General features: G+C 38.9%; 1 protein-coding gene across 11 annotated transcripts in view; it reads right to left on the bottom strand.

Annotated features, from left to right (window-relative positions):
• The window catches only part of LOC139148129 (probable G-protein coupled receptor CG31760), a 228,956-nt gene that overhangs the window by 55,554 nt on the left and 156,879 nt on the right, over positions 1–16,523 (bottom strand). For all 11 annotated transcript variants that reach the window (XR_011555884.1, XR_011555883.1, XM_070719430.1 and 8 more), the window contains one exon: positions 9,207–9,390. Coding sequence is in view for 9 of the 11 variants with exons in the window: in XM_070719430.1 (XP_070575531.1) it covers positions 9,207–9,390 (184 nt within the window). In the remaining 2 variants the exon portion in view is untranslated. The remainder of the gene's footprint in view (positions 1–9,206; positions 9,391–16,523) is intronic.

Consider the following 16,523-nt stretch of genomic DNA (forward strand, 5'->3'; position numbering starts at 1 on the left):
TCCTACCGCACGACACCAAGGAAAGTACATTAAAAACGGAAGTATCGATCACGCCATGAAGTGTGTCACTTGAATGTCAGAATGAAATATATCCAAGCTCTAGAGGTAACGCTACTGCGGAATCTGATAATGGCATTGAAGTTTCCCGGTGAACATAAACACCATATCCTCCAGCGAGCGATTCCGAACATCGATCAATGTAAACATCCGAAGCAGAGCAGCTATACGACAGCTCAAATTTCTCCTTTTAAAGACGATGTATGGGCAATATCCTGTGTTTATAGTGTGCAGGAATTGTCATCATTTTAACTGAAAAGGTATCTTTTTTTTCCAAAGGTAAGGCAATATCTCTACATCGAACCATATTTAATTGTGATCTCAATCAAATTTGCCTTCTCCCCCTCGTTTAGCGACCAAGATGAAAAGATCGCGACCTCTAGTTTTGTTGTTTTTGAAAAGATTGATATCGAATTACCATGGTAACAATCAGGAACCCTGTAGAATGCGTCGGCTTTTGCAACACGAGCAACCAAAAAAATTTTGGTTCACATGCGATGTTGTATCCTTTAGCGAATTACAAGCCTGGTCTGTAAGCCTTTGTTGTATGGCTGCGAGACACGGCGGTGTCTCTAATTATCAACATAAGCCCCTCAGTTGAAATATAAGCGTGGTTCTTTATAAAGTCTGATGTGAAACGATTCGGGCTCAGAATCGTGTCATATGGAATAATAGACTTGATATACTAGCAGTCATTAAAAGGGAATAGAATTTGGACATAATGATGTGAAAGTTGGCGGTTCTCTTTGCTGTCTAGGGCGATTCTCAGAAACCTAATCCAGGTGATTTGCTTGTTTGATAATCCCGCTGTTTTCTGAACTATAGTTATCGGCGCTTGGCGTCGTTTTTGACCGAATCTACCTGAGGACGGTCTCCTCTGAAAAGCTCCGATAAATGAATCCGACCCGAGATATGCTGAGGTCGGTAATTTGTCAACGAGTGTCAGTTTCGCTCAAGGCAGCCTCACCTTGGACGTCACCGACTATTCCATGACATATTATTTCAAAAAGACATGGAGACATCACGGAAGCTGAACATATCCTGACATTGTGTCATGGTCGGTGTTGGTACAATTCAACGATTTAATCAAAATTTCATTCGTGGTTACACGGTCAATCGTGATGCACTTCGGCACTCCATCAAAAGCAATTCAACGACGAAAACTGAAAAAAATAAACACAACAGCAACAACAACAACAACGACCAAAATTACAGCCGTTGTACTCTAACCTCTACACTATGCCATACTGATGTCGCACAACAAGTAAGATAATATGTAACGCGTAGATCAAAATTGTGCGTATATTCAAGAATTCACTGAAACAAGTTCCCGCGTTTTTTACAAAAACGCTCAGAAGTACAATGTGTATTTGAGCATGCAGGGAGAACACACACGTTTCTGGAAGGAAAGGATGCCGGATATGGCCTTCGATGACATATAAGGAGGCTCCTTTGACCTTTGAAATAATTAAATTTACCTTTATATAAGACAGGTTCAACATAATTGTGTTGACTTTGTACCTATATTCTAACGATATACATGTGGTATCTAACTATCTTTAAGAGATCGTGGGTCAGAAATACCATAATTGGATATCGATAATACGATGTTTACAAATATTCCACATTATACTCTGATAGTAGACGAAAAATGTTCTTAAACATTCATTGTAGACTACACAACCCTTTATTATCTATATATGTTCATGTAATTCATGAATTCGTTATCGATGTTCGCACAGGGCTTGCTTGAAAGATGTCTTTTTGAATTTGCGACAACAAACTGATTGCCACCAAATTATGCAGAGCTATTCCCTCCAAAAATCCTGGCTTTAGTTTTGTCAAAAAGAAATGCCAGTTTTGGGATAGCCATAAACATTCACAGGTATTCTGGTAATTTCTTGTCAAAGACTGAAATCAACTGTCTTTACAAGGATAATTGAATATACTATACTGCACTATTTTTCCTATTAGAAGATTGATTACTCTATCAGAGGGACAGTTACTTATCTCAGACTTGTGTTGCAAGTGTTCTGCAGATTATTGCTTTCTTTTCGTGTTCTTTTTTCAAACGCCAACGACAATAGTTCTTCAAAATTAAATAAAATACGACGCCAGTGGAGTTAATAAACATGAACTTTTGGAAACGAACTAAACGAATCTTCCGGGCCTCTAGCTATCTATTTACCCTATCGCCAACCTTACCATAAAGACTCCCTAGGTTACAAGTGAATAATGCGAAATGCTATCCATGTCCACCGATTTTCACTCTTTCCATAAATATTTTTGAATACCATGTTTTGGATAAATAATCCAAAAAAAATGCACGCTATTCCCATCTTGACCCTTTTTGCGGCAAAAACCACGCCCAATCCTGAAGTCAAACTCTGTCGATGAAGATTAATACACTAGTCGTCATGGTAAATATCATGAAGCAGAGAGAGTAATGTTTTTTTTTGAATACAGTTTGTTTGATGATTTTGAAATAGATTATTGCATCCTTGATCACGTTTAAGGGCCCATATTGAGTCCTTGTCGAAACCAAGAGCGGTGATGTATGTGCGGATAGAAGCGCAACGATTTTGCACCCTTAATCACGTTTTAAAGTTTCACATAAGTGGGTTGTCGAAAAATTTAGTTATCCTCGTGAAAGCATCGTAAATCGAATAATCTCTTCACCATCTGCGCATGCGTGTACGACAGCTTCCGATCCCAGTTTACGAACTTTTCACCCACGAAATCAATTTTGAGTTTTAGGGCCACAATGCTGCATCATAAATCTCGACTTATGACAAATACCTGAGTAGTAAATGATAAATGTCCACTATTAAAAGGGTTATTATCAATAACATTCTTTACTGTAATGATATAGACTGCTGACAATATTGTTTTGGCATTACAATTCACATTTTGCCACTAATGTGACAACCCTGTAGCTGATTACCCTTGATGAGTACCGCGGATTTCTAAGTTACTGACTTGCTCTGAGTTCTCATAGTAAAAGTAAATATCTCGACTTACTACAATTTTGCTCAGCAGGACTTTATCTTTTAACACCAAATAACGTCACACAGAAAATAGTGCAGCTTGGCAAATGAAAGATGGCCGACTGAGTTGTCAAATCTTATATGGCCAACTTAGAACTAGAACATATGAACATCTTATACGCGCTGTTATGCTTTTTATATAAATGGAAAGTTAAGAAAGGGATACAACTTCCGTCTATTTCCATGGTATCGACTCAAAACGCCATTAATGTGAGGTTATCAGCGATCTTTTCGTAATGCATGTTTACTTCCAAATGCATTTATTGCCATCATGGCGACATTTCTTCGTTTGCCAAATGTATCTGTGTTATCTAGCGTTGAATGATTAGACGTAATCTATCTCAAGTCAACTTGCCTCAGTTTCAAACCCCTCGTGGTTGCACTTCCAGATGGTATTCAGAAACGAATAGAATACTGTTTCACTGTGACAGAAAGACAATGCAGATATAAGATGGCATGTCTATTGATATAGCTATCAATGAACTATTTCTTTTTTTTTAAAAATTTTTACATAGCATGATTTATCCGTCAGCCTTTTTTTCCATGTGGCAAGGTCTTTGAGATGCCAATTGCTTGAAATATGAAGACTGTATGCCGACTCGTGTCATCGTCAGTCGATTTAATTCAAAGTGAAGAGGATGGTGCCGCGGTCGACTGAAATTTAAACTGTACAAATGCGTGGAGTGCGTGGGTTTACAGTTTAGCTCATACTACAATAAATTTTAAAGATACGACATGTACAAGTACATATTCCTGTCTGCATTGAGTAGAAATGATAAGATGAAGGTTATAAATCAGATGGTTCTGGCAAATACGTAAATATGGTCACGTTCATATCGAGTATTTTATCAGAACGCGTTTACGAGAGTCTCGCAAGTAAATATACTAAACAAGGTGAGAAAGACAAACGATTCTCTGATTGTCTTTTTAACTTTTCTCTGTTTGCAATAAGATGAGATATGGCAAGGATTGTTGTACTTCTACATCACAACATCACATAAAATGTGACAACCCTGCAGCTGAAAAAGTAAACAAACAAAAAGTTTCGTCGTTACAGCTGAATCCAGATTTGAATGAGAATATGGTGGGGACAAACTAAAGTGTATTGGAGCTATCATTGTGGGTCCGATTCAGCAAGACATTGCGTATGGCATTCGCGTGTGTATGCACAACCGCACCGCCTCCTCTCAAGTAGACAATTACAGCATGTAACTCTGAAGTGAGTAGAAATAAGCTACATTCATGGCGGGTTTTCAAGGCCCGTATTAACAGTCAATCAGAGCATCGTGCCTGTCATGGCTGAATGTCTGTAATGGCCCGGCAGAAGACCGCAATTGTCAAGGCCTACCATCATTCGCTGAGGGTTATCGTCGCAAGATGGCTGTCAGCTAAGGATTGTTCTGTAAATGGACGAGTCGCCGTGTTGTGAAGGTAGGGTCTCACTTCAAAAACAAAGCGGAAGGCAGCAAGACGCAAATGAAGATGTGCCATGTAAAGAAACAGTACTGTAAGAAAATGGAAACTTGGAGTGATTAGCATATCATTGCGTGACATTGGCTGTTCACACTAGGGTCATGCCTCGATGCATAATGTCTCTGATTGACAGGGAAGACTTTTCTTGAGTGAACATAAATTTGCCAGCGAAGGTACGGCGTAGGTGATGAAAAGAGCTGCTCGAGCTCCGTGCTAAACAATTTGTTTCTGGTTTACTGTATCGAAACGCGGTGATGCGCAATATCAAATTCCGATTATTACGTTAACTTCAGATGAACCTAATCTGTATTAATCTGACACCGTCGGTGTAAGATAGTTTCATCACGGCCCTTGTGTACAGTAAACGTAGCCCAGCCACCAAACCGTTCAAAATAATATGAATTACATCGCAGTGTTAACACGGCAAGTACCTTCCAATTGAATTTGAGTCAAAGCGAAACGCCCTCACACAACGTAGAAACCTTAGCTAAGGCGTTGAAATGCCCACATAAAAATTAATCACAACTTTTATCCGAGAAACAATAACAACCCAGTGTTCAATTCGTCACTTCGAACAGTTCAGAACACTTATTAGAATTCTCCTCCCTTACATTCAGCATTTTGACGATATTAGAAATCGTGAAAATCTCATAATTATGTTGTTACGGCTTCCCGCAAGAAAACCCCATTTGTTAGGATTTCCTGCGTGCGTAGGCACAAAATATGTAAATATTGCCTCGGATGTGGAGAGGATAGAACGTAGGGCATTGACTGTAATTGCGTCTGCGGCTCGAAATTGAATAAATTTCCGCTTCTCACGAAAGCCGACCAGAGCAGATTGTATTCTTCATTCTTATGATGATGACGTATAACTGAAATTAACTTTCAAAGAGACCGTTCAGGTTTTACAGTGTTCTTTGTTGTATTTCAGCTTATCATGAGTCAGATTTTTTTTTTATTAATAAAGAGAAAATCGCTTATAGAACTCCATTAGCTGTTTCAGTAACTTTTTGTTGCGGTTTCTATTACTTTTTTGTTGTGCATGTAATATAACAGTTTTATAATTGTTCAATTCTAGCAGTCATGTCAAAATGTGTAGTGTTCATCTCGTCAGCATAGCCTGTGTGGTGTAATGCCCAGTATCTTGTTTCACAACTATATTTTAGTCTGGACTAGAATTCGGTTGTAGTCATGTCAACAACATTCCATTTTGTACTAAAACCACGTTTGCGTGGCCAATACTTTTACATTTTAACATATCTTAGTGGGTAATTTAGAGGCGAAAAACAGTAGTTGTTCTCTTGAACCAAAATTATGAAAACTTTATCTAAATTTACGGCTGTTATCTTGTCAATCTTTTTCCATTTTGAGAAAATTGAAACTTATATTTGCACCTTAGTCGATAAAGGTGATTGTTGTCGTCTTGATTAATTCTCAAATATCCATAGTAATATTGCGCATCGATTATGAGGAAATAAAGTATATAAAGAAATAAAACACACACACAACGTAAGACTCGAATCGTTGTTGCGTCTTTGCTACATTTTTCGTCTTCTCAAAAACGACCAACACTATGACAGATATCCTGTTCACCGCCTTTGCGGGTCTGTGATATCCCCAAGACTCTCATTTTTCTCTTCAATTGATGTGTGCTCACCTGTGTTGACAGGTTATCTGCCTTCACTTATCTTCAATGGCGTTGATCTACAATCATTTTTTTGTGATTCTAGGAGTTCGATCAATCAGGTGGACGCTCATTTCTACAGGGAAATGTTCCTTTTCGCAAACGATAGCCTTTTCAATTCCCGAGAAGAATTCGATGTTTCATCTAAAATTGATTAGAGTCGTTCATATCTAAACTTTCTACTGGAATGCAGTAAGTATCGTGCCATGTTCCGTAAAATGGTGGGAAAAAAAGCGGAGAACTAAATATCAGACTCACGTAAGACTGCCTTTAAGATGAGACATCAATTTGACGATCAGTTTATATTTGAAAAATCTAAGGATTGCTTTCTTACGATTTGACTAGAGGAAATATATATCTAATTCATAAACAAAATGTACTGTACGAGCTTTAAAACTTACTGTTCAGCTGCTGGGGTCATTTAAGGTAATTGCACGCTTCGATACAAAATCGTTGAAACTTAGTTTTGCTCATGTTTTCTACGAGAAAGGTCAAGCTTTCTCTTTGAAATCAACAATGAAAATGATGCATGGGTCATTGTGCAAATATTGGGATTATAGAAATAAAATACCTAAAACTTGACCAATATTGAGATCCAAAATGGCCGGTATATATTCCATGTCTGAACTTTACGGGGAAATTTATTTTTCGATTTCCACATCAATACCACGTTGAAAAATTGATTCTGCGACAGCTTTAAAAATAAAGTCCATAAGACCAGCTATATGGATTGTGGATAAAAAAAACTGTGTTCGAAAATATACCCCCGCGGCGCATTCCACCTTAAAATGTATCGATAATCGTGCACATGGATTTAACTTCAATGAAAAAAGGAAAAAGGACCGGCGTATTACCTCGGAAACTATAAACGGTGATTCGAAGTGGAGAAAAATCGGTAAGACACGATTCTTCGTGCCAGGGTTCCAATACGAAGATTGACGTGCGCCTGGGGATGGGAAGTAAAACGAATTTAAGCTCAAGTCCTTTGTTTAAGTTTTGCCTTTGTTTGTGTTGTGTTATTGATTCAAATCACAGATGTTGTAGAAGGTCTCCGCTGAAGTGAAGTATACACAGAAGGACCGAATTTCGACAATTAAATTTGTTCGGCGCTGATGGACAGACAGTGCAACGAAATCGCCTCCAAGTCACGCTATAACGAGCTGCAATACAAAGTGGGCATTCTCCGTTCAGCCAGCCTTCAAGAAAAGTCAATGGTAGTTCATTAGAGAAAACAGTGCTGCTCAGATTGGAGACCATCGATAGGAATGACGCCACCAGAGTGACGGCCGCAGCATTCCAAATTGCTCACTGCCTGGGGGTGAATGGGAATTTCCGCCTTGGCGATCGTTTCGATCGCCGGCTATTTGCTTAATGCCAATAATAATGCGGGTATTTTGTATCTTTAAGGTCGAGCGAAGCGTACAAGTCCCCGGGTCATGTCGAACTGGTACCCGTTCTCAATAACTTTAGGGTCATGACTTGTTTCTGACGAGACTGATTTCTCTGAAAAGGCGCCATTTTTTTCTTTTGCCTTGCAAAGTCTGACAAGAGCAAGATCATCAGGGCCGGGAGTCCTGTCCGATTGGCAAGTGAAGTAAACTGGAGTTGTGACTGTTGGCACACATTCAGCTGACTTGAATAAACTCCGTTATTGTAACTCTTTCCCATTGCATCTCGAAATGAACACCATTGCTGGTATTTGCATGTACATTTCAAACTCTACCCAGCAATCGAACAAATCAGACAATGTTGAAGTTGCTGTAGTGCTTCAAACCCACGTTCGCAACGTATGCAGGCATTCTGGACAGCAAGAATAGAGGGTGTCGGCATGTGAAATAAACTCATCACTTTCGTGTTCATTTCATAGTCTCTATCAAAGTCCCACATGGAGCTCTCCAGCGAAGCGATCACGTCCCTCGGTATCTCTATTGAATCTGCCGGCTGCGGTTGACTTCATCGAGACATATAAATTCGCACTTCAGGAAAAATTCAAATGATTAAACTCACGCCGTGGAATTGACAGCACGTCGAATTTTCATTAAGAACTCGTTCGAAAATTAACTTCGCACCGCGGCATTTCTCATCCCAACCAGAACTAATAAAATTTTCGTCTCACGTACATTGACAATAATCTGCGCCCTTAAAACTTGGAAGCCCTTGATAATGACAACCGGGAAATCAAAGTTAATTTCCCGGGCTGTGAGTTTTCCGTCTAACTGATGATGACAAGCTGCGTTGACGTCATTGACTTAGTCACTGTCAATGCCAATCACTTATTTAAATGTCTTAATCCCTGGTATAGCAATTTTGCACTCATGTTTATCCGATGCTTTCAAGCTTTCATCTGCTGGACGCGTTTTTAAAGGTTAGGTATAACAAAGATGGTTCTTGACAGATATCATGAGTGCTTTGTAGGAAGAGAGAAAAAAAAAGCCTATCAAACTCTCGCGAGATCGCGTCAAATAGTCAGAGAGTTCGGGTTTGCCTCCTATCCTTGATTTTTCTAGTCAGATTCAGCACAACAAGTTCCTGTACGCACTTTTTCTGTACACTTACATTTTCAGGGATTTGTGAAAGCACAACGTTACCTACATGTCCAATATTGATTCGAGAATGTATTCAGACGTCACTTGGGAATCTGAACTACAATATCAATTAGATGGGGGATCGTTATCACTAGTTATTATAACCTGACCCGCAAATATAAATTCAAAAGGCTACATATAGATTAAGACGATGTGGATAGCGTATCCATGATGATATAGCAGTTATGACATTGTCGTGTAATATGTCGTGTAATAGCACAGTGTGTTTTCGTGTTTGTTGTTAGCTTATCTTATATTCTAACCAAGGTTGGCCAAGTGTGTGAGGAAAGAGTCGTGATCGGATGCAGATCTTTGCGTCTCTATTTCAGAAAACGTAAACTCGTGACAATGGAAACTTACTTGAAGTGGTACGTGTTGTTTCTGTAGCCAAGGAATGGGACGGTGTATGTCATCATCCAGATGTTACCGCCCCCACAGTCGAAATACGGCAAGCTCCAGTGGCCGTTCTCGTAGCTGACGAGAACGCTTTCGTCTTCCTCGGTCTCGCCGAAATCTGACTCGTTGTGACGAAACGTTGTCAAACCTGTTAGAATCAAAGGAATATTTATCAGTTAAATAAGACGAAAATGTAAGTTTTAACATTTTTGTTTTGATAGAACCAAAACAAAAACTTTAACACCAGGAGAAAACAAAAGTATGTCGTTAATATAAGTTTGTATGAACCGCGTGATTGATTAAAATTTCGACGGAAAATCTTATCTGTGACGCGATAGGTTTGGCGGGAAGATGTTCGCCCCGTTGAATGTAGCCGATAAGGTTACTTGCCGCAGTGTGCACTTTTTAGTGTATCATCAAATCTGTGACACTGCGCACCGTCACACATAAAGTAATAAACTTTTTATGGCTGCCTTGTTTTGAATTATGTATCGCTCTGTTTTTTTGCCCGTAGGGGACGATGACGGGACTCGACGACAGTAAATGGTTTAAATTGAAATGAGTCCCGTCGGAAAATAAATCATTAATGTCCGATGAGAACATCGCGTTGTTCCTCCAGCGAATGTTTCAATGTATGTGGGAGATGACCAAAGTTAGAACGTATATTAGAGTACACCGTTTTAAGCGAGCGTCGGTGTGCGTCCCTAACGTAAAAGAAATATGCACCATTTTTCAGTGAAACTTAAACCTTCGAAGTATGTTTTGGTGGATTTTTTTCTTTTCCGAGTTCTACTTACAGTTCTTGAGTAACGGGAAAGTATGCATGGTTAGTCACAGTTGCAAACGCTTGGTTGGCTCCAGAAAATGTCAAGCGAGACGCAGCCGATCGTAAGATCCACGAGAGAATCCACTCTGCTTGACTAACACAGATCTCGGGGCTAAACCTCCCTTGCATATATAAGAAACGCTATTCGATCGACCACTGCACATTCCTATACCTGGACGGAAACCCACGACTTCGGAAGAGTGTCAATAACCGAAAGTCAATCTGTCACGCACCGGAAGTTTGAAATAGCCAATAACGTTTGTAATCGGATGTGCAATGATCAAAGTGTGTTGTTAACAGTTTGTGATGGGTCTTTGCCTAATCCAGGATTAAAGTCGTAATATTCAAGCCTACTGGTGTCGTTTATTTTATTCCTCCAATGTACATGTAATGAAAATGCGTAAGTAGGGTATTTAGTTTGTAAAGCCTTCGCATAAAAATTCGTACCTCGAGAAATAGTAATATCTCGCAAATCTGTTTTCCAGTATCAAAATATTATATAGCGTAAGCTCGGCTCAGGTATTGTAACCCCAAAAGGAAATAGTTGATGAGAAACTTTAAATAAAGTTGGACTCGTGAATCTAAAGATTTAATCCTCACGTGATGTAATGAAAATACTAGTGCTTCAAAACTTACATTCAAATAAGGAAATCTGTTTACGAGCGTTGTTTCTAATCCTCGACTCTTGTGACGATAAAGTATTGAATGGCAAAACCGTGTTCGCGCAAATACTATGCTAAATGGACTCAACATCAACAGTCATACTGAGACGCGAACTAAAAATAAATGATCAATTCCTGACCAACACGAATATCAAACCCAGCAAAGCATGCAATTCCTGAGCAGCAATACCTGTTTACTCAGAGTAATGCATGTTTAATGCATGTTTTGAACTATTTATTCGAATGGCTATGGGACAAGATCGATTGAAATTGTGCGTAATTACCGGCATGCATTGAATAATGAATACGTGGATGTAAAAGGTATGCTGTCTAGACGCGATTAACCTTCAGTCGACCTGGCGGTGAATTAGACCTAAAGATAGATACAAATCTGGACGGTTTTGATGTATAATGCATTGTTCTTTGATGATACGATTTAGGGGTAACCTAAAATGCGTGAGTAAAACGCAGGCAGGTCATTGACCCGAGCCACTGCGGCCTCGATCTCTGAAGTTACGGCTGTGCCGGCCAAGGCTTTGCACGAATAAACAATAAGCCATAGTATCGGGGCGTATTTGAAAGAAAATGACGACTTATGTGTTTTGTGTCATTGTTATGAAATTAATCCAAGTGGTTACGTAATACATACAAATGAAAGTGACAAATCAACAACAACGACTGTGTCACCTTCGTGAACTGTGTGAATGTCTTATTAAAAGTACTTGATATTCACAGACATCATCACGTCTGTCAGTGAAGTGACTTGACATTGCAATCATTACAGACTTTGGGAATCACCATACCACGATACCAACTCACTACAACAACCAGCATGCAGCAGCACAAGTGTCATCATCACGGCAACCACAACATTACTATTATCACCTCTTCAATTTATTCTCTCACTGACTCGACATTTTACGGATTTTTTATTACGGGTTTCTCGAGCTCGTTCCTTCAGTTATGCTTACTTCTCTAACAACAAATGCTATTGATACGCAAAAGGCAATTCTTCTCGTAACCTATATTATCTAAACTTGACCTTGCAGAGGCATTCGATTTTGTTACGCCTGAATGCTTCCCGCTTATTAAGTATATTCTTCCTCTTCGGCGCGGATAATTTGCTCGCGGACGAGGTTACAATCGTTCCACACACAAACAATGTTGCACAAAACATTAGTCGGTTTCTCAAATTTGCAACGTGAGAAGTTTAATACTTGCCATATTTGGCACGGCAAGCGTTGCCTTGCAGCGACAAATTATCCTTTTTCTCCGAAATGCGATTTGCTCTGGCAAGAGTGAGTCATTTTTTTTTTACTTTTCAATTTGTTATTGTCGGCTGTGAACTCAAAAGCACCAACTGGGCACGCCACATGATAGTGCAGCACCGCTCGGAATCGCCATTATCAAGGATTTTCTATTACCATAGTTGAGCTACCATCAGAACTATCAAAGTAAAGAATTGTCCTTGTATGTACAATCGTTGCAATCTTGCGGCTTAAAAGCATGCATGACCTCTGAGAAGGTCAAGTTAGGTTTGCTACCCTGTGCTGCGGGCCCTCTGTGTGTCAGCTTGCTCTAATCTGGGTCTGGTTGCCTTTATGTGCATTCCTGTAAGAGGAGGTCGCCGCCGGCTCCATTCTTACTCATCTTACATGTGAGAAAGGTAGATTGGATTATGCGCATGTGTGGTAATGCAATAAAATAGTACAGGCCTTAACAAATAGATGCCAACTCGGAAAAAAAACGAACGGTATTATGTCAACATGTATGTAGCAATTTTAGTGGATCCCAAAGGGAGCTTGTTCACATTTATGGCTGTTTTATGGCATTTATTTTTCACACTCGTCCAATGTTAGAAGTATTTTCTGTTAGAGCTTAACAAATTCCCTGCCTTGAACTTTACATTACTCCCATGCAACAGTGTGTGGGTTTTTTCTTGGTGCGACAGTTGTTAGTTTCGATTGAGCTGAATTAAGGAAAGGCTATACGCGGGCATGAATCTGTAAACGGCAACGCTATTACTGCAATCAACTCGTGCGAGATATGCAATTCCACACATGCGCACTTGTTGATAGCACGAATGCCATGGTCAATGACGTTTTCTTTGGATGTTTAATCGGTGCAATATTATAACTTATCATTTCTTAACATGTCGTTCTATCATTTTATACACTTACTGGTCATGCACAGACTATATAACGAACATGATATATTGGCAATAACCCCGCTAGAAGACGTTTTCAATTTCTCTGTGCCCGGCGTGAACCAAGAAAACGACCAGGAGTTCTTACTTTAACACCCAGCAATTCTGTGTACGAGGACTCATTTTGTACCGAGACACATCCTCTTGCAACATTTAATTTATTTCCTTCTCGCACACAAGGAGAAAAGTCGAAATCGCTTGTTGATAAAGGCAAGCATCACTTCAAAAAAATAACCTTGAACCAAGACTTAATGAATTGCCTGGTTTAAAACTGAAAAAAATAATGATTTAGATATCCCTAGACTAGGAAATAAGCAATATACAACGGACCAGAGGAATCGATAACTATCAAGAGAGAAAGACTCGATAAAAAAAAACACACATTGTTCCTGTGATGAATAATATATTCAGAAAACCTCGTTTTTCATTTATTTAAGCCCTGATCATAGACTAGATCTATCCTTTCTCTTTGCAGGGCCAATTGTAATTTCTCTCCACCGGAACGTTGTTTTTGTTTGTGGGTCGTGCTGGTCGACTTTTGTTTTCCTATGCCCAAGCTCATAGATATTCTTTACTATACGTTCTACCATAACAGTAGTATAAATATTGTGTTATTTTACAGTTTCACAATACCAGTCAATACGTGTCTTTATAAACAAATAGTTGCGTCGTCTGACTCAAGAATGAAGGTACACTACCAGAAAATGTAAGAACATAGCATCTGTTGCATTATTTATTTTCTTACAAAGTTCATTGACGGGTGATTTCCATGTTGGACGTGACAGCGCACGTGGTTTGGTATAATGCTATATAACTCTTTTGTCGCCTATAATGTCTTCTATTGTTTGGAGGGTAAGCGTCCACGGCCATGGTTAAATACTGAGTAACTATCTGTAATTAACTTCCATTCATTTCAATGGCGGAAATAATAAACATTTAATATAAAGGGTTATATAATGACTACACAATCAATAAGGAAGCTGGCATTTTTCAAATAACCTGCGTAATGTGTTCTGAACAATGACTTAATACTCTATTAGCATATCAAAAAATATATATCGGGCGTTTTTACAGACATACGTTACAAGTTCCTTGAACCCACGGGCGAGCCTATTGTAACGTAATAAATGTTGGTTAGCAACGCGTTGCGGTAAAACCTGCTCGAGGTGGCTTCAACTTTGGTCATAATGGAAACACATTAGACCTCTTTACCAGTGATAATGATAGACTACTATTTCTGGAAGCCGATACTGACAACGACAAGTATGGATGAAAATTCCCCATCAATCTTCGGCGTTGTTAACGTTGTTCAGACATGTCTCATTATCAACACCGGATATTAGTTCGGATTTATTAATTTATACCCTGCAAAGACTAATACGCAACTTTATTTATTTTAGTAAGTGAAACGGAAAAAACTGTCAATCATTAGTATTTTGTTTCGCAAAAACATTATTCCAAACTCATCTATAGAGATAGCAAGTCTTCTCTCAGTAGACCATACGGCGGTGTTTATGTATGCCCTTCTTTGACAGGGTGTAATAGAGAACAAAGGGAAGATAACAAACCAAGCATGCGTAATGGACTGAAGAACAAAGGAGAATTGGAGCTATAGATCGACTGTATCTCATACAATATCACGAGCAATTTACTTGAGTGATGAACACGTTCGATTGAAAATCCGTATCAACGGCAGTCGCGTGTGAAGGCGTGATGTGGAATTCGCTTTACCTTTTGAAAAAAGGTTAGCTTACAAAAAGCTGGAATGTAGTTGATGCAAATGGAAGATTCGATGATGAAGAAAAAACTATGACACAGAAAGCCCCATTAGTTGTATCTTTATTGTATTTATTTACTATATAATATGCATTTATATGCATGTATGTGTAACTACATCTCTATCTATCTATCTATCTATCTATCTATCTATCTATCTATCTATCTATCTATCTATCTATAGCTATCTCTATTAATATCTATATCTATATCTATATATGTATATATATACACAGATTACTTCAAGTATTTGTGTTATTATATATATATATATATATATATATATATATATATATATATATATATATATATATATATATATATATATATGCGCGGCGGCCATACTTGTTTTGAACTCGAAAATTGCTTAGTTGTTTTAATCTTACTTAATCTAAGTTGTACGTCCGATGCCAATGTTTGAAAGACGTTCCGTGGTCTCGCTTGGTAAGCACTTTTAGATAAATTGCATTTGATTCTAAACAATCTAATCGAAAAAAAACGCCAAAAGATTCAGCTGACAGGGCTCTAAGTGTCTTCTTTATAAACCAGTGGTTTATCATAGTGACGAATTGTAAGCGGAAGTTATCCGGATAAGTTGTGTCTCAATTGTGCGTCTTTGAACAATATTCTGTACTTTAAGCATAAGAGAATTTGGCAAATGGAAACGTCAATGTATACAGCCATTCAACGCAGCCTTAAGAAGGAATTAAATTAAACAGTTCAAGGGTTTTGCTGGAAGAATCGTCTACATGACGCTTTTTCCGTGTATTTAATCATACAGCCTCAATTATGAGCGAAATTAATGGACAATGACGTAATGTATGAAATGCAACTAACACAAAGGAAACAGCGTGCTGGCAGAAATTGCTATCATTTGATGAGAAAAACAGCTTCTTTGATGGCGTCACCTCTTGCCCTCTGCTACAAAATTATTTCAAAAAAATGAAAACAGCCTTTGAGAAAATTGCCACGACCATACAACAGCGGGAGTGTTGATTTTCCGTGCAATCTAATTACTTCTTGCATGAGCGGTCGCTAAATGGGGCAAAACCGCCATTACCGAACAGAGACGGTGGCCCGTTATCGGCGGCGGACCATCGCCCCCGTGGCAAATTGTGTTTCTGCAGTCGTCATCTGGTGAATTTGCCCGACAGCGATGAAAATACGGTTCAAATCACTTGACTGCGCGAAAATTAATAACGTTGGGAGTTAGTAAATAAATTAACCCGTATTCTCGTTTGTTATGTTTAATTTCTCGAGTATTGTGCCATCAGTATATCCTCCTGCTGATACTACATCATGCTTTGTAAATGAATTAATATACAGACAAACATTATGACTGGTTGCGAAAATTGTCCATTAAATGTTTAATGTGTCCTCCAATTACCTATATGCAACGTTTACGATCAAGTTGGGACCGTTGCTCCGAGAGAACACGATTTCACGGCGCAATGGCGCAATAAATTCTCTCGTCAAATGATAACATTGGAATAGCTACAAAAAGATGATGACTTTGGCGGGCACTATCGATGATATTGCGGCAATTGGCTTTCATCGAATGCAATCACTCGTCAAATTTGCACACTGACCACTTTATTCAGTAGAAATGCTCTCGAATTTTCACGGCTATGTGTGTTTTTTTTCATGGTGTTTAACATAGCGTGGCTGTCTCTCCCACGATTTGCATGTCAAAGTGGGCGCCTTGCCCACACCGCGATAGCGGGTCTCTTTCAAATGCTCTACAATAGCTGCGGCATCGAGGATAAGAAGTCTGCACGTGTTGACTGCATTCGAAAACTAATTGTTTACAA

Source organism: Ptychodera flava, chromosome 13, assembly GCF_041260155.1.
Source record: "Ptychodera flava strain L36383 chromosome 13, AS_Pfla_20210202, whole genome shotgun sequence".
Lineage (NCBI taxonomy): Eukaryota > Metazoa > Hemichordata > Enteropneusta > Ptychoderidae > Ptychodera > Ptychodera flava.